Genomic DNA, 15443 nt, shown 5'->3' with positions numbered 1-15443 from the left:
TCTAGGCGGCTGATGCTTTTTCATTCTACTGTCCAGTTACACTTTGTTTATGTACACACTCTGCTCTTACCAAGACATTTAGATGCTTGCCGTCCAAAGTGCACAGTATCCAGACACACCGCACATTTTGTTGCTCTCATATTTAGCCCCACATTAAAACGATGTGGGATATTATGATGCATTCGCTCTTTCAGGCGTCGGCTGTACTCTGAAAGGTACAAAATTTATTATCGGGATGAAAACTGATAGGGGTGAAAATTATAGTAGGTTTTGGCATTTTAAGTCCCAGGTAATAAAAAGCGACTACATATCTCTATCAAAGCCCTGCTGAATATAGACACTATTTTCCTCTGCAATCTGCAAATCTTAAGCTACATTATCACCTCAGTAATTACCTTATACAGATGCACAGAATGTGCCGCTTGAGAACAGACTGTAGAACTGAAGTGGCTAATGTTTGGTGTAGCAAGATTATGTCAATCAAACCATCTAAATTTCAAGTCTGCACTGAGCTCCAATTCTTACGATGTGCTAAACTAATCTCTCAATTTTGCTTGTAGCTAACAAACCCTTCAACACCTATACTGCTGCAATCAATACACAGCAGGCCTTCTTCATACAGCCTTCATGCTAACCATCAGTGCCAGCATATCTTAAAGCATACCTAAAATCCCTGTCAGTGGATCTATATTGAGCAAAGTTTATCCTTCAAGGCACAGTCTTTTACTGATGAACATGAATCTCTCCCCTGCCCGTGATCTGCCTCTGAGGACATCTTCCTATGCCAATGCTACCCATCCTCATAGCCTCCCCAGCTACCTGTAATGGCTGGACCAGTTTGTGGGTTCTGGCTTTTTCCAGCTAAAGGCTGGAGGTTTTAGTTCAAAGTCTCAGTGTTCAACGCTTACTCTGGAATACTGGTCAACTAAGAATAAATGAGCAGAGCCCTCAATCCTTTGATTTTTTCTGATGATCCTCTCCCCTCCATTCTCAAGGATATGGAAGGGGAGAGGATCATCCACTAGAACTTTTCCAGTTAATAGGATATTAATGTCATCTTTGACCTGGTATCTTCCTTTTATGCCTAACCGAAGTCTCTTCCCTTTACCAAAAGTCTTTATAGAATCTTTCTGCTCAGCAGAAGAAATATGCCATTTAGACAAGTAAAAACATTAACTGCTATGGAAACAGCCATAAATCCTTCTGATCAATGCAGAGACTAGTACAGAAAACATATTCCTTTGAAAAAAAACATGCTTTTAAAACAATTCATGTTAATAATTACTTTATTGCTGAAGTTTTCAGAAATAAATTATATAATCCACATAGAGAATTTTAAACCAAAAAGAAAAGCAAAACTTACCATCTAATATTCCTATCATGAAAAAAATCTGGTTTTGAAATTAAAAAAAAAAGAGAGATGGCATTGAAATACTAGACAGAAAAATAGTAACAGAAAAGGTCACCAAGAACCTACCCTCTGGTGTGGAAGACTCCTTCCTGCGACTGGAGGGTGGAGCTAGCAAACTGATCGGAGTAGGCTGATGCTCTGGTGAGCGGACTATGGCAGACATGATGATCTGCTGCCTGGCTGTGGCTGGAGTAGATGGATGAGGGTGGTCTGATATTTTCCGATGAGCAGCTATAGGTGAGATAAATGCCACTCATTAACATAACCAATATGAAACACTAGTTCATAGCAGTGGTTCTGTGTAACCATTCAGCGGTTACAACCCGCAGAAAAAAGTGTAGTCTTATTGCACCTTCACAGCAGTAGGTAAGAATTAACAACATATGTTACTGCTATAGTGGCACACAATTAAAGGCACGTTTTCAGACCAAAAACGTGTGTCTCCTTCCAGATTCACCTTTTCTGTTAACCCCTACCTTCTTCACGAGCAGATCTGAGTTCAATGCGTGTTTTCTGTAGAGCCTCCTCCAGCTCAGCAGAACGAGCCTTCTCCTTCTCCAGTGCCACTTTCAGCTCATTGTATTGCAGGGGAACCTGTGTGGGTAAAGAAGGGTCCTCTTTCCGCCGACTAAACAGGCCCTAGCAACAGAAACACACAGACAACTCCTAACTCCTAGTAAGAGATGGCTTAAACTAGGCAAAGTGAAACTAGCTACTGGCAGTCCGGCCAGAGGGCCTAATGGTAATTCTGATATGTGTAAGGATGGATTTTTAGTTCATATTGGCACTGGAGAGAAAATGTTGAGATATGGATTAATTTAAAGAGGGACGTACATTACCTGTTATAGTACTCACACCTTGAGTTTCCGAAAGCATCTAAACAGAGGATCTCAAAATACGTGATTAAAATTAAATTACTTAATTCAAAATGAAAGAACGGCTTATGACAAAGATGTGACAGAAGTCACATCACCTGACTAATCAATCCTATGCTGTAACTACAAGACAACCACTCTAGATACACAATATGTTCATATACACATACATGCTTACCATTAAAAAGAAAAAGCGCGGTTAAAGTTCTGTATTCCTACAGCCTCACTGAGGCGTAGCTACAGGGTTGTAACCTAAGCATTCTAGGAATAACAAAATAATGGAAAAGCCACAAAGAACACATTCTGCCTAGTAAAGTTTGTGTTCAGCAGCTCAGAATGCTCTTAAATGAGGACACATTTGCGTTACACAAAGAAAGATAAAACAGAATATTATGAATACACAGCACATAACTAATCACAAAACCATCATTTAATTCCATGCCTCTCAAACCTTTTTCACCCACCTTTTTCTTTTTCGCTGGTTGGTCCATCTTTGCCTGCAGGAAATCAATGAGTTTGGTTTGCTGAGAAATAGTACCCTCCATTTTCACTTTTTCGTGGGAATAGAGAACCTGTGAACCACACACACATATAAGAAATTTCATCTTAATAGAAGAAACAAACAGATAACTCAATAGCAGAACAGAGCTAAAAAAATAGTATAAGGAACGTGTCACACAGAAACAGTAGATGACATCCTAAAACCCCACAAGGAGTGGGGTTTTAGAATGGGGAGCACAGAGTCCTGCCTGCTGTTTCCTCACTCCCACCTGAATGTTTTCCAGCTGATATTCCAGGTCACTTCTTTCAGTCTTCAGAAGATCTGCTCGATCTAGAGCCTCTTGCAGACCTTGAGTTAGGCGGAAGATGTGATTCTTTTGCAGATCCATTTGCTGCTGCAGCTTTGCCTGCTGTTAACAGGAAAACAAAGGTCAGTGTTTTGGTGGTTTTGTTTGCTTGTTTTTAAATAAAAGCTATTAAATGTTATCACTCCTTGTAAAATAAGCATCATTTCAGAATTTAAAAGTAAACAGACAATTCTTTAAAAGCTGGAAAATTACAATATTCTAGAAGTTTTCCCTCCTTTCAGAACGCATCATGACTAAACAAGCATTTCTATGTAGTGTATTTATATTAATCTGTAGCAACACCATTTCTTTCAAATGCATGTTCAAGTTATTTACTATTTTAAGCATTTAAAATCTTGTAATTATTAATAAGACTGCACATACATGAAGAATTTCCTGATGTCATTTTCTCAAGCTCTCTATACAATCACCAGAAGCCACCTCAGTACTTTGTAATTAAAAAAAAAAAAAAAAAAAATCATCTTTCTTATACACCAGGATAAACTCCTTCCTCTATAGTCATATGAGATAAGGAAAATTATGTCCAATTGTTTAAATCTTTGTCTCCAACTAACAACAGAAAAGGGCATATGACAAACTAATCCTAATTCTTTCAGGTTTTATACTTTCTTGTTGAGAAAGTCCCTGAATATGAAAACCATTAAAGCTCATATGTTATGAAGTAAGAGCCAGAAATCTTTCACTGTGATGCATAATGAAATTCTCAACTCTGGGATAACTTGTCTGTACCCCAAGTGCACCAAAAGGCTCTACTTTGCCCAGTCTAATTGCCTGTAACCACCCCTCCCCTGAAATCCTCCCCTGCAACCTCTTCCCCCATTACCCAGGTCTGGCTGCCAGCATTCAATGTCTCACTGATATGGTGCAGGTGTGTAACCTTAGGTCAGACTTCTGTGAACCAAGCTACATCATGAAAAAAGAGCTGTGGGAAGCCTCACCTGTGGCCTCCACCCATGCACCCTCAGCACATTGGCTTTAGGGCTGTTTTTAAGCTACAGTCCTTGCACTTGGTCTGGTCAGAGCTGTGTTGTAAGAATGCTGTGCCTGAGCATGGACCTTGCCTTGCAGACCTAACCTAGGATGTGCCTCATCACTACAGGCTTCTGTAATGATCACTGGGCCGCTGGCAGAACTTGATTACCTTCACCAAACCTGCTCTGCTCTTCTTGTTCAGGTACTGTGAGACTCTGCTCACTGGCTGCAAGGTCTCTGTCCTTGCTTGACTTGCTGTCACCCCTGGCTCCCAGCTCACCTTCCCTTGAGGAGCAGTTCACTTTCACTGCTCCCTAACATAGCCGCACACTTTGCAAAGTTTTAAGAAAAACAACCCCCCCAACATTTTTAATCTCCCTAGTTATACAGAAGAAGGATGGATGTGTAACACTGCTATTCACACAACCTCCCCCCCTCAAGATGTGGAACCTTCTTCTGAAGTTATAACATGAACTTTGAAGGTTACCTCCTCCAGAAGTCTCTGCTTGAGCTCCCTTTCTGTCTCAAGCTTCTGTTGTAAACTGCGTGCATTCATCTCCAACATAGCATGCTTCTTCTCCAGGTCATTGAGCTAGGCAGGTGGGATAGATGGTCAGAATAACATTGAACACTAATAAATACAGCGTTCCACAATCTTAAAATCCAACTTCACCAAGCACACACTAAAGAAAAATGACACAATTATCCTTCACTTACTGTAAGGCGGAAACCAACCAAACAACATTTTGGTACGCCATTGCTCAAATGCAGATATCAAGTTATTGAAGGACTTCACTCCAGGCATCAATAGGCTGTTTTCTGCTTTAGTCCATTTCAAAAGGAAATCCAAGGTTTTTGGCTTGAAGATAGAATTCTATTCTATGACCTCCAGTCTTTTTAATTTGCTCTAACACTTTGAAAAAGCTGCTCAAGACCACATTTCTACAAGCAAAATCTCTAGAAAGTATCTCATCTAATTATGAAAGTCTAGGGTTGAAAGTTACTTACCTTATCAGAAAGGCTCTCAGCTTTGAGTTTTTGTTCCTTCAGTGCTTGCTGGAGGGCTAGAATCTCTGCCTTGTGTTCTTTGACAGCTAGTTCTACCACCTGGCGAGATTCAGTAATACGCTGATCTGCTCTCACTCTGTATTAAAATGGAAGATAATGTTACCTAACTCCTTTCCGGGCTTGACCTCTTCCTAGCATGCAGTGGCATCAATAACTCTTTCAAGGGGTTGCCTCAAATTCAGGATGTTACTTTATAAAGCCAGACTGTTTGCTGCAACACTTTTATATTATATAACCCTGTTCCTGCCCCTGCTAGAACTACAGCCTGAAAATCTCAAGACCCCACAGGAACAGTTAGGAGCAAAGGCTATTTTTCCATATAATAAAGTAGAAGATAATAAATCAAGACATTTCATAAATTACAATGATAAATACCACTCCCCACGAATTGCTCACTTGCAAAGGAACAAAAGGAACAATATCGCTGGTGAATGACTATTAACTAATAAACCATTTTTAGAACTACCTCACAAGATTTTATATTTAGTTCCAACTCCCATATCCTATTCTAAATATAGTTTTTGTACTAGCTTCTATAAAGCATTTTTACAAAAGGTAATAAAAGGGGGAGGAGGGGAGAGAGACCTGCTCTGTTTCTCAGTATCCAGCATCCTCTGCAACTCTCTAACTCGACATTCAAACTGGGACTTCTCATCCCCTAGAACACTTCTCCATGCTTCCCACTGACGCTCTTTCTCCAAGAGTTCATCATTCAGGGCCTCCAAGTCCATTACTTGCTCTTCCAGCATTGTACATGTTGTCTTCAAGGCCTCCATAGTCTAAAAATAAATCCTCCTATCAATTCTCACATCCCACATCAAGCGTGCACTTTAAGCTTCAGCCTTACCATTTAAATTACAGTACATGCAAATTGGCAGCAAACATAAGCTGGTAAGTCACAACCCATTTATTTCAAGGCTTCCATACCTTCACTTGCGATTGCCATTAATGTCAGTTCTATCTCATTATGAAAATTTTGAAATTTCCAGGGTCACAAAATTAAAATGAATAATTCTAAATTACAGTATCTTCAGAGTGCAAAATTTCTAAATAAAATTGCATAAAAATACAATAGGAAATACCAAAAATTTCCATTCACTCAACTGCTCTGGGAAGGAAGGCTTAAACGCCATTGCCCTGGAAGCATATTCATTTCTTATAGGTTTCCAGATTTAAAAGAATTTTTTGCCTTTCAGATAATTAGCTAGCTATCATGAAGAGATTGTGATCCAGACTTATAAAGCCTTACTTGTTTCTGACTGGTAAGCTGCATCTCTCTCTCAGTGATCTCTCGACGGAGATGATCCACTTCACTTCGCAACTGGACAACCTCATCACTGGCCCCTGAGGCCTCATCAAGTTGTTTGGACAGGAAGAAATTCTGATTGTTCAGTTCTGCATTGTCTTCACTGAGCTGGTTCAGCTGCTCTTCCAAATCCGTAATCACCTAGAAAGAAAAACAAATTAAATTACATGTCAGTGAGTACAGTCTTTTGAAAAAGTGTTCTCCTCTCAAAGAACCATTTATTGCCAAGCAAGGAGAGAACCTGGCTTTTAATTTTTTTTCAAATGTAAACAAAAGCAATATTGCAATGGTAGACTTTATCCACTGCAGTGTACTTTGATTAGGAATAGAGTTTTGTTTCTTACAGAAAATAGCTTGAGTTTTTAAAATTTGATTTAGAGTATAAATATGCTGCACAGCAATTATTATTTGAGAGAGAACTGTCACATCTAAAGCACCAGATTGGGAGTCAGGAGTTGTTGCTGTATTCTCAGATCTGCTGCTGACCTATGGTGTGCCTTTGCCAAAGCACTTTACCTTTTTTTGCCTCTGTTTCCCATTACATGAAATGAGGCTAATACCTCTCAGAGAGGCTTTCGAAGCGTGATATTTAAGAAAACTGAAGAAGAGGTGCAATGGAGGCAGCACAATCTGATGAATCTCCCCAGCAATTGCTTATATTACTATATGTAACACTGTATGTAACCAGGAAAAGCAGAAAAAATTTTAAAAATATATTCTATCAAAGTAACAGCATTACAGATGGCAGCACAGGATATATGAAGAAAGAAAAAAGTGTGGCAATGCAACAGACTAACAGAAAAATCAGTGAAAAGCAAAAACTCAGCAAGGACAATAGCCTTGCCTTTAATGAAGTGGAAGTATCCATTTGTTTAAGCAGAATAGCATTATACTATACACTTTAAACCACATTCCCCTTCAATTTAAAGAAAAATATGAACAACGGTGGGCCATTTTCACAGTCCTATTTGATTTTTATGAATGAAAGGCCATGAACACTGGATGGATGAATACCTGTAGCTCCTCCTAACTCAAAAACAATGTCATCACAACAGAAGAGAAAGAAACCTCAGTATAATCTTGAAATCAGCTTAATAAAAAGAATTTCAGAAACTGGTAAACTCTATGCAATTCACATTCAACTCTTACAAATATGTTCTAAAGGCATTTTTTGCCTAGATGTCAAAGAAAAGTCAATAAGATACTTCATTAAACACAAAAAATTAAAATCCCAGAGCACAGTTGGCCACACATTCAAATTTAAATGTTCCAATTTCCTACACAAGCCAAGGACTTAAATATCTAAAGCAGTAGAGCATAGAGCATACAGCTCTTCTCAGCTATCTGGAAAGATGACAACCATCTCTTTTTGAAGAATATGTAACGCATATATTGGCAGCCTTTTACCATGCCTCTCCTAGATCTAAATTAACAGTATTTGATTTTTAAACTGTCAGCAGAAAAAGACCAACTGACATTACTCCCTGCTGGGTGAAGGGGAGTTCCTGCTACCCATATGTTCAGGGTCAAATCAAAATGATTCATACTTTAAAACACAACATTTCTAATGAAAATCTGATCACGTGGTTGTTTCTTGAGCACTCTTACTGCCCTATTCAAAATATACATTTTATTCTGGATTGCATACATCAAGTTCTCAAAGAACGCAGGCTGTGTCATAAGGATGTGTTAGTGTCTATGTTGCTGTAAGGATAGGAACTCAGAAATGTATTTATACAAACAAAAAGGAACAAAAGAACACTTGTTTTTACAGTGTTTTACCTACCATTCTTACAAGTAACATCTGAGATTTCTATGAACTGCCAGATAAGATTGTATCTCTTTTTCTTCTACTTGTTCTTATTTTTATGTTTAACCACACCACCTATCTAGGCAGTTTTAAGATATTTTATACATCCATGGTTTATTCCACATGTATTTTATATATTAATACAAGTACTTTCTATAAAAATTATTAAACTAGTTTTGAAATACAAGAAAGCAGAGATGGGGGAAACACAAAATGGATAAGGTGACATGCAAAGTTAGTGTGCCAAACTACTTAATTTTTTTAAAACTGGCTGTATTTCAAGTTGATTTTATCCCTTAAGGGCTAGAAGTTAAGCTCCCATTCACCTTTATTCTATGTTCTGAGATTTTGACTTCTTTCCCTGAATATAACTAAAATGAAACCAGACCATTTTATATCTCACTGTTACATTTTATCTAGTAGGATATTTCTGGAAAACTTAAGACAAGTTACAAAGCAGTTAAGAAAGAAAGGTTCCAGAAGAAGTGACACGATCTCCTTTCTTGAATATTTTCCTAACAGTATATTTATTGACAATTTCAAAATGGCTTGGCTTAAATTCCAAATATATTATAACCTATATAATGTAATCTATAGCGATTGATAGATTTTAATTTTTTTTAAAGAGAGAAAATTTGTTCTTCTCAGTACAATTTTCCTTTTTTCGCGGGGAAAGGGGAAATTTGTTAACAAATCCAATTTTTAAAAGCTACCTCCAGCTACGTATAACCCAACAGGCTTACAGAGTTTACAAATACTATAAAGCCCAAATAGTCATGGGTAATACTGACACAGGAAAATGGGGCATGGTGTGATATAAATGCCTGTCCTGGGAACCAAGAAGAAAGAAAACACAGATCAAAAAACCACATTTAATAGGAAATGCTGTCTTCGGCATACATACATACATACAACCTATGCCAGAATCCTGTACCTGAAAAGAGTCAATAGCTTTAGGTATTTTTCTTTTCAGTTAAGGAAATCCCCAGGCAAAAAAACCCAAATCAACCAACCAACCAATCCTGAGCTATTCTGGAGTTAAATTTGAAGTATATTAAAGGAAAGTCTGTAAGAAAACACTATTTTATCCTTTAGAAACCCATAATATAATTACAAAAATCTTCAAATTTAAAGTTTATAAAACAACCAAACACTTGAAAGCTTGGAAAAGCAATTCTAGACAATCTAGGCAGCCACTGTATCTGTGCCACTGTATCATCACTCACAGAGCAACTGAAATTTTGTCTTCAATCTATGCACATCTTCATCACAACTAATCCATAAAAGAGATATAATCTAACCACACCATGCTAATCTTGGCAGATTGTTCACAACATACCACATCTAAGCGCACAACTTATCTTTATACTGATACAGAAGACTGTATCTCATTTTTAAATATTACAGAGTAACCCAAGCGTAACAGCTCTTCAGCAAAAGTGACCACATTCAGCACAATTCCCTCCCCACTGCATGGTTTCAGAAAAGCAAAGTGTTTCTCCATTGTGAGACTGCACAGATTCACAGCTATTATGCCTGGCCCTACAAACTTCTCCAGGCATGGATCATGAATTAAATATCATAGCAACAAGCCACTCCGGGCCATGATGATTAGGTTTGCATATCAGACACAATGTATAAAATTTAATCCATATGCTCCACCTATCAAAACCACAGGCAAAATAATGAGGGAAAGGAGAAAAGGAAGCAGTTTTAGAATACTACTAACTGCAGCTTGCTAACTTCTCCATAACCTTATTCCTTCATGAAGACGTCTCGGTTCTCAGATGCCACCAACAAACATGCAGGAAAATGCTAGGAGACAGCAAGGTTAACTGTTACAGGATGCTATCAGCAGCATGTTATTTGGAATTTAATGCAATTTTTTGTACACCCTTAATTCAGAACTTCCAGACTAGCGCATAGTTTTATTCTATCCATTTCTACTCCTCCCCACCCCCACTAATCTTTACTAGAAAGCTAGCTGTCAGAAGTAAATAGGAAAAAAGAAAAAGGTATCTCTCAGCCCCAAGTTATTGTGAGGAGGAAGCAAGAGCAGGCATCAGACTCGCTTCGTCTTAACCTATTCACATTTGGATCCGACAGACAAAGCTTTTCTAGCAGAGAGATACCAAGCATTGTAATGGAGCAGAATACCAAGCCTCTTAATGAACACAGCTGCAGAGAGATACTAGTCTTATATCTCTACCTGTTTGATCGATATATAACAATGAACTCCTCACTTTCTTCCCCTTTCCATAGTCAGGCAACATCTGTGACATGAAACATACCTTACACAGAGATCTCAGTCTCCAAAAACTCATCATGGCTTAGCTTGAGGTACATTGCTCTCGTTAGTAGCTGCAGAGTAGTAGGACATTGCACAGTCTGCATTCCTCTTCTTCCCACACCAACCCATTATTAAAACATACAGTCTCCTGTACTGCTCTATCCCAGTTCCCAGAAGACGAGCTGCCTCTACCAACCATGAAACTCGTCCTCAAATGGTGATGATGCCATCGTCCACAGTGAAGGTCCCATTAACCTCTTTCACAGCAACACCTCGTCAACACCCTAGAAGTCTCTGACTTTTTGTCAGGCTACAAAAACTACAAAGCTCCATTTCTGTCCGTAACTGGCATCTGCCATCACATCTTCTATGAAATGAGAATCGGGGATAATCCCTCCCACTCAACAGCCAATTTTTTTTTTTTTTAATTTTTTTTTTACAAATTTAACAAAGCCATATAAAAGTTTTTGCCTGGGTATTAGCCTTGTTACAGTGGGCAAGATCCCTTTACTCTGAAACATGACTTGGCGTCAGAGTATATAACATCTTTAGACATAATTTTGGAAGTTCTCAAGAACACAGATTATTCTTGTATGCCAACTCAATGAGCCAATGTAGAATCAGGATGTTAGACCAAAGTCAGGAGAACTTTATGCATAACTAAAATTATACATGTGCCTAACAGGCTTGCAGATTTAATGCCTCAATATCCAATCTCATAGACAAGTGCACAATCAAGCCTGTTAATACTTAAGATAGGAACACGAGATGATGACAAAAGAACCTCAAGGAGGGAAGATAAACCTTGTTTTATTGGAGAAATCTTGAATAAATGGAAATGCAATATCCAATTAGTATTAAGAAATGCCATTCTCCTTGCTAAAGTAAAAGCAACAGCCTGTACCTGAAAAAAACAAGAAGATTCAGATGCTGCTTCCCTGGAATAGCAATAGTATTTTACTAAGCTGAGTGTAAACGCTTCATAGGATTCTTTTCTTCTAAATATTTATAGACTTTACGGCCGGCTTACTAAATGTTTTCTTTTTTAAACAATTCTACTACTATTTAGACAATGTGGTTGTATTTTTAACTTAAAATGTGTCAATGATCCAACAACAAGCCATAATTAAGAAGCAGTTGGAAACAATTGACAAATACGTAGATTTTCCTATTTAAGAAAATGCCTTTTATTTCTAGATCTTTTTCTGATTGCCTGGAAAATACTTTTAACACTCAAATGGACCATATTTTTGACAGAATAATTCTTTAAATGTAGGGAACTAGTCCTTCTCCCTCAACAGATTTGCTGGATGAGCTATCATTGTGAGAAGATTATGCGTGTGCCCGCATGCATCTGTGTGTGTGTGTGTGTACAGCAGGTACTACAGTTTACAATTTTTATTGTAATTATGTATCCTATTATTTCTTGCACAACTGAGAGACAGAGAAAGCAAATGCTAGCATTTTCTTTTTGACCCCCAATAGTGAGAGAGATGTTCACAAGATGAAACAACGCAGAGCTATCAGAGCAACTAAATAGAGATTCACAAACAAGGCAGAAATTACGACCAACAACATAGCAATGGTCTCTATGTATGCACCCCAAAACACAGCAAATTTAAAATGAACAAATAGGAGAACCTGAAAAACATCTACATGGTCAGAGACCTCAGCAAAAGGAAGAACAAGAGTGCAGCGAGGGTACAAGGAAAGCAGACACACATTTGAGGTGTAAGCCTTCTCTACAGTCGGAAGCTGTGACCTTTGTGAAGCTAGAGAAACAGGAGAAATACCATATCTTTTGAATACTATGAAAGTACTGAAGTAATTCAATCTTTCAAAATTTTTTTTCCCTATCTAATCGTATTTTCATAATTCTTATGCTGTTTCAGGCTTCTCAATAAGATTAAATAAAAAATGATTCCATACCAAAGTTTGCCAGACTAGTTCAAGGAGTTTGTTTCAGCTTAAAAAGGATATCTTTTGAAAACTTACTAAAAGAATAAACCCACTCATTATCATGCTGCGTAAGTAGCAGCATATTACAACTATTCCCTTGAAGTGTTATTTTAAAAGGAGTATACATTCTAATCGCCTTCAAGTAGAATCACATGGTCACCAAAAAGCAAAGCCTGCATCATACTGGTCACAATCAGATAAAAATGAGGTTGAAACATGTGGTGAAGGCACTGTAATAAACATTCCCTGCTCCCTCACTGTCAATAGAAGATTGTCCTGTATTTTCTCTCAGTGCTCCCCAGTAGACAGGATGGACAGCTAGAACTACTCATAACACAGAACAAGAAAGTTTCTATCCATGGTCAATTAAATTATACATGCATTCTCTTGGGCTGGAAAGAGAATGTATGATGAGCATGTATTATTCATTTAGGAACTATTTAATTGATTTCTTATTGATGAGGATGTCTGATCCCACTCATCCCACTGAAGGGCCTTACAATGCACAACACTTTTAGAAATCCTTTTATGCAGAACCTTTGAAGCTCTCAACATTCTTGAAATGTTAGGGGTCAGTCTTCACTGATGGAGATCGTTCACACTTACAGAGCCTAAGTGTTACTAGATAATGAGTTACAACCTCTGAAAGGGAGCCTACCATGCAGTGAAAAGAAGCTACAAATTTTCCGCAACTGGTTTTTGCCTGCATCAAGACCACATAAGCATTTTCATAGAAAGCTGTCGTTCTGTATGAAGGGCAAGACAGAACAAAAGAAGATTAGCTGTGGATGCAAGAGAAATGATAGCACATATGGAGCTAGAGGATCAATCTAAGTAAATGAAGAAGGGAACAAAAAGTAAAGTTTCTTGTGCAGAATTTCTTTTAGACAGAGGTTAACACACTTTGCTAAGTTCTACTTCCTCATTTCTTCGTATCAGTATATTCTAAGAACAGACTAGAAGAATCCCCTTGCTTAATGCTAAAGAGCAACTGAGGAAAACAGAATAACTCTCATCCTGAAAAGATATTTTTGAAAGATGAAAACTTGCACGTTAGACACTCAGTCCTACAGCATGAAAAATTAAGTTTGAGGAAATCACTGGAAGTAGGGAAAAAAATCACGATTTAAAAACCAGCAATTAAGCCCTGTTTACAGGGTGGGGTAAAGAGAAAAAGCCTAGAATGATTGGCAATCAATGCTGATCCAGAGGACTGTGGTCCTTATTCAACACTTTTGTAATTCATGTCATTGGAAGACAGATGGTCTCCATCAACCATCATAAACAAGTTTGAAGATAGTGTTAATCTGCAAGAATCCTTATTGACAGACAAACCCTTGGACATCTGTCCTGGACTGATGAAATGAATCTAAAAACATGGCAAAAGATCTCAAGCAGTAGAAGGTGCAAATTAAGATCCTAGAGTCCTCTCTGCTCTTTGAACAGATGACTACATGTCAATGTATTACTTGGAACCATAACATTTCTTGCCTCTTCAAACAGTGTTGAAGTCCTCCTTAAAACCCAGAGTAGCATGAAGGCTCTTCCACTCTGGCCTAGATCTACAATGCAGCTCAGGATTTGGACAGGTAGATCTTTTCTTCTTGTGAGCAGAAAAGATCCTCACCTACAATAATTTTTTGCAGCTGCTACACCATTCTTATTAGCTGCACTGCAATGAGATATTTTAATTTACTTTCTTCTCCAAAAAGAAGAGTAGCGTCAATTTCATGATCAGACTAAAACCTCAAAGTTGAGGTTTACCTGAAACCTAAAAGAAATCAAATCCAATCGGTCTAGCTCCTGCTAACACCTTGAAGCCAGAAGTCCACATTAAGAACTAGTGTCATCAAGGATTAAATAAGTAAATTGTTTGTTTCCTCATCCTTAATTTCAAAATAATTCAATGATCTGTATTTAATACTCACTGTGCAGCTATTACGAAGGGCTTCAAATTTACGCTGGATTTCATCTCTATGTGCCTAAAGGAGGTAAGAAGTTAATCATCAATTTTTCATACATTAGAATTCGAATCCAACAGCTGTTGCTAAACAAACTGCAGAACAATCTACCAGCAAGCAAAGTTTGGAAGGCAGATGCTGCAGGCTATGAAAGCACTCTGTAGTGGCAAAGAGCTGATTAGCAAAAGTCACATCCTACTTAATCAAAATATACTTATGCTCCCAATTCTGAACTACTTTAGAAAAATGTACAAACTCGAGAACTGAATTATGTAAAAGGTTCCATCTGAAATGGTCATCAGAAGACATGTTGATTCCATATTAAGTTTGTACATTCTTGACATTTAAATTTGAGTTGGTTTTACTTCCATATCCGGATTGGTATTTCATATAAAATAAATACTGCATACAATTTAATGCTTGCAAAGAAAAACTATAATGAAGTATTATGCAAGCTATCCCAAACAGCTCTGCCAATCTACCTGAATCCTACCATAAAGTACCATTTAATCCTGAGCCTCTCTAAAAAGCAGTGATGAAACATAATAATCAATTCTTTGGAAGACAGCATCCAAAGTATGGAAAAGTGCAAAAACTTATTTTAAAGAGTTCAGTATTGCATGCACCATTTTACCTCCTAATTTACAAGCAAAGCATGACAAAGCAAAAGTTCTTGTTTCAGCCTCATGGCCTCTCTCAAAATTCATCAAACTGATTTAACAAGTGTCTAATGTCATATGCTATCTGAAAACTTAACAAATGAAAGGTTAGTGCACTAGCACATCCAGCCACCTTTCTTCATTCAGAACATTTTCCTTAGAGCCAAGAGACTAAACAGGAAAAAACTGTTCAGCAGAAGTCAAATATGAGAGCTAAAAAGCTATCTTACCACAACAGGCAATGTGAAAAACAAAAGTGGTAT

The 15443-nt window shown here is 37.8% G+C and overlaps 1 protein-coding gene across 4 annotated transcripts in view; it reads right to left on the bottom strand.

Moving 5' to 3' along the window:
- CIT (citron rho-interacting serine/threonine kinase) overlaps window positions 1–15443 on the bottom strand; it is a 74694-nt gene that overhangs the window by 15083 nt on the left and 44168 nt on the right. For 3 of the 4 annotated variants that reach the window (XM_030024246.2, XM_030024244.2, XM_030024245.2), the window contains exons 24-33: window positions 14489–14542; window positions 6445–6642; window positions 5781–5974; window positions 5136–5271; window positions 4615–4719; window positions 3057–3197; window positions 2751–2858; window positions 1888–2050; window positions 1478–1642; window positions 71–208 (exon numbers count right to left, since the gene is read on the bottom strand). In XM_030024246.2, the coding sequence (XP_029880106.1) occupies window positions 71–208; window positions 1478–1642; window positions 1888–2050; window positions 2751–2858; window positions 3057–3197; window positions 4615–4719; window positions 5136–5271; window positions 5781–5974; window positions 6445–6642; window positions 14489–14542 (1402 nt within the window). The remainder of the gene's footprint in view (window positions 1–70; window positions 209–1477; window positions 1643–1887; window positions 2051–2750; window positions 2859–3056; window positions 3198–4614; window positions 4720–5135; window positions 5272–5780; window positions 5975–6444; window positions 6643–14488; window positions 14543–15443) is intronic. The other variant, XM_041125831.1, reaches the window with a different exon arrangement.

This window comes from Aquila chrysaetos, chromosome 9 (genome assembly GCF_900496995.4).
Source record: "Aquila chrysaetos chrysaetos chromosome 9, bAquChr1.4, whole genome shotgun sequence".
NCBI lineage: Eukaryota > Metazoa > Chordata > Aves > Accipitriformes > Accipitridae > Aquila > Aquila chrysaetos.
The sequence above is the reverse complement of the archived record's forward strand: the minus strand, read 5'-3'. Positions and strand labels throughout refer to the sequence as shown.